Source organism: Arachis duranensis, chromosome 10, assembly GCF_000817695.3.
Source record: "Arachis duranensis cultivar V14167 chromosome 10, aradu.V14167.gnm2.J7QH, whole genome shotgun sequence".
NCBI lineage: Eukaryota > Viridiplantae > Streptophyta > Magnoliopsida > Fabales > Fabaceae > Arachis > Arachis duranensis.
The window spans coordinates 9,531,083-9,534,529 of NC_029781.3; the positions used below are offsets into that span (position 1 = coordinate 9,531,083).

The 3,447-nt window shown below is 32.8% G+C and overlaps 1 protein-coding gene across 3 annotated transcripts; it reads right to left on the reverse strand.

The window, feature by feature from the left end:
• Positions 1-355: 355 nt before the first annotated feature.
• LOC107468958 (chromatin modification-related protein EAF1 A-like) lies at positions 356-3,368 on the reverse strand. 3 transcript variants are annotated; one of them, XM_052255457.1, is made up of 7 exons: positions 2,913-3,368; positions 2,526-2,606; positions 2,307-2,364; positions 1,698-2,206; positions 1,508-1,561; positions 625-679; positions 356-529 (listed from the first exon to the last, which is right to left on the reverse strand). In XM_052255457.1, exons 1-7 carry the CDS (start codon positions 3,087-3,089, stop codon positions 477-479), a joined length of 987 nt encoding a protein of 328 aa, XP_052111417.1. In that variant the 5' UTR covers positions 3,090-3,368; the 3' UTR covers positions 356-476. The 3 variants fall into 3 exon arrangements, with proteins under 3 accessions (XP_052111417.1, XP_052111418.1, XP_020988765.1); XM_052255458.1 differs by having other exon boundaries at positions 631-679; positions 2,913-3,367; XM_021133106.2 differs by lacking the exons at positions 356-529; positions 625-679 and adding an exon at positions 779-951 and having other exon boundaries at positions 2,913-3,367.
• Positions 3,369-3,447: the final 79 nt, after the last annotated feature.

Here is a 3,447-nt window from a genome sequence, read left to right on the forward strand (position 1 = left end):
CTATATCCTTCTCATAGCTGCCAAAGAGAAATTAACATAAATAAAAATAGCTAAACAAATCTACAACACCGTTAAAAAATAATATTCTTATTGAGTTTACTTACTTATCTACCAATATATTACCATACAAGTATGCTACAATTGCAAGTTTAGTATCATCCCAACCCATCGAAACTATTGGTCTAAAAGACACTTGCACTCACTACATAAAAAAAATGTTACTATAATAATAATAATAATAATAATAATAATAATAATAATAATAATAATAATAATAATAATAAGATAATAGAACAAATTCTTTACCACAAGACCAAAATTCAAACGAAAGTTACCTTCAGTGCTTTGAATTACCTGCCCCTGTCAAGTCTGCTAATTATCCTAATAAATTTACTTGGGTTGGACATGTTGCTCATTTGTGAAGCAGCTGGGGAAGGAATAGAATTAGTCACTGAGCAATATTGTCAAAATTGTTATCAAGTTTGCTTCATCGTCTTTGGCTTCTGCTCATTATGTTGCCCATATAAACCTTCAGAACATGAAGTTGAATATGCAAAGCATGAAAACATAAAATACACGTGTAAGCAATACAATAAAATATAATCAGATAACAAGCTTTTTTACCACTACCATTGGATTTAAAGTGATGGCTATCCAATATATTCTTTGAATGATCCCTCTGTAGCGTAGAGCAAAAAAGGGTTATTCTATTAGTAATTAGTGATTCTATCAATCCACATTTCTTTCACTATTTTATTGGAAAATTAACTTTGATTTTATCTCTTTATGGTAATATACAGAAATTGAAACGAAGGTATTTTGAGAAAAGCTTAATATTTGATACGAACTTTACTAAATAAAAAACAATGTAACCTTCCCACGATCAGCTCCCTACTCAACCTCTCCTACCCCCTTTTCATTACACCATTTCAGCAGCGATACATCCCCTTTCTAAAAGGAAACCAGCATATCAAAAGCTATGAATTATAGGTGCAGAACAACGTTTCCCGATAGAATCAGAGACATTATGTTACCATTTAGAATAAACAAAGTAAAACATATTAGAAAATTTGCATCATTGATTATGACCAAAATTTGAATAACTGGGAGCATACTAGATTACTCTGCCCAATTACACTTCTGTAATAATCTATATTACAAATTTGTACAATTACTCTCCCCTCTCCCATACTAGATTTTAGAATGAGGAAGCTTTCATCTTTTTCACCCAATATTAGCATCCATTAGATAGTTATCCTATTAATATTTGTTGCGTATGCTTTGGTGCATGCATGAATATCACCATTTTAAGAAAAGTAAAAGCCTGTGAAATATAACATTTACCAATAATGGAGGATCAATAGTATTCCATATTGATAATGATAACTATGTTTTAAGTTCTATTTTAGTTTTCCTGCTTTGATTTGCTCTCATATTAAATTGACGCAAAAAGATTATTTTCAGCATGTAGAACAATTGGAATGGAATCAAATTAAAATAGAATTACCTGTTCATTTAGAGCAACAGAATCCAATTGCCATGCCGGATCATATGTAGAACCCTGAGAAATAATTATTAAGCAAATACAGCTTAAGTATAGCTTTAAAAAATAAAGTGAAACAAGCTGCTCATGTCATCCAGCATGAAGTACTATACAGACTTTGAATTAATTAAACAAAAATAAAGGTTTTTATTACCGAATTTTTTAGCTTTTTCTTCTTTGTTTTAACAGATGTTTCTGCACAATCAAAAGGCAATGGCTTCTCAAATTCTCCAGCTGACTCCACCTCCACACTTTTCTGGATTTGTGATCCATGTAAAGTACTCTGTTCATCCTGAAAGGAACTGGTATCTCCACTCGAAGCATCTGTCTTAGCTTGAGCCTGTGCTGTCCCGCTGACCCCCGAGAAAGGACTCACAACTCTCTGCCTAGAAGCTGTACGCATGCGTTTTATTGGTATTGGGCCAACATGTAAACTACCAGGCCTTTTTCCGAACAGCGTGGATGGCTGAGTTCCAGTTGTATAGCGTGCATAAGGCAAATCAGCTCCAACTTCACTGGACCTATTAGTGTAAGACTTTATCCTGTTTTTATGCCGTTTCTGTAAAGATTTCGGTGGTCTGCTACCATCATAAGCAGCAGCCAAATAGTAAGTACTGGTTTCTGCTTCATCCTCATCATATGCAATCTCTTCAGATCCAAAATCTACATTTAAATTTAAAAAAAAAATTTAAAGTGTCATGCATTTCAGAAAAATGTACCAATGCACCTGTAAATCAAATAATCTGAATATTCTCAGTAGTACCTGCTGGGGTGTCATACATAGATGTTTCAACCTCCTCCTGAATGCTACTACCAGTTTTCTGAAAAGTTTCATTTTATTAGTACCCATATATCAGAATAATATAAGAGAATCAAGCTGTCAACCAATATCATAAACTAATGACTTGAATGCTCTTCCTGAAATAGCAAACCATCCATGAGCCTTGAGATGGTAAGAAAGTATATATGAACATAAATGTACCTCGCATTGTAGAAAGTGAGATTCAACAGATTTTCTATATGATTCCATGGCAGATGGAGGAACCGTGTAGAAAAGACTTTCCTGGAAATTACAAACACAGCAAGTGAGAAGTGTCATCTGTTTAGAATATCCAGGAAATATATCTCAACAGTTTTCTTACTCTAGTGAAGTCAATTAGAAAAAGTAAAGTGCATGAATCTTATTCAAACAGCCACAATCACTGGACTTCATTAAATAATAATTTTAAAAAGTAAATAAAAAAAGGAATAAATTTAACTAACATGTTGCTAAATAGAGAGAGAAAGAGGGGGGCCAGTAACCGACATTCAAAATTAAACCCAAAATTAAATAGCTAATCAAATAAGTATAGGTTAAGTGTGCCCATACTTCTGAAAGATTATCCTCCCATGACATGTCCACAGTCCCAGAGTCAGATATCTTCTCAGGTGTTGTGGGTGCTTCAGCTTGAGAGGATCTTCCATGAGATCTATTATCCTTTAGAAAATTCAATGCATATGCACGAACTTTAAGTGCAGCTTTCTTTACATGATGTTGTCCTTCCATGTATTTGCTTGCCTCCTGTCAAAAGCAAATAAAATTCAAGCAATATAAACAAATAGCTCATAATATAAAACAATACTACAAAGTTAACCTAACGAGGCAAAGGATGTTAAAGTATCATATCATATAACGTAAAACAACCAAATCATGATGACCCAACATAAAAAAAACCAAATCATGCAAAGGTTCTCAGCATCTAATGCATCTTACAAGTTGAAAAACAGGCTCCCAAATCACTTTAGTATTTATCATCATAGGATGCCAACAATGCCCAAACAGAAAAAGGCAAAAACATGTAATTTAAAATAAATAAATAAAAACAATATATATACATATATATATATATATATATATATAAAGA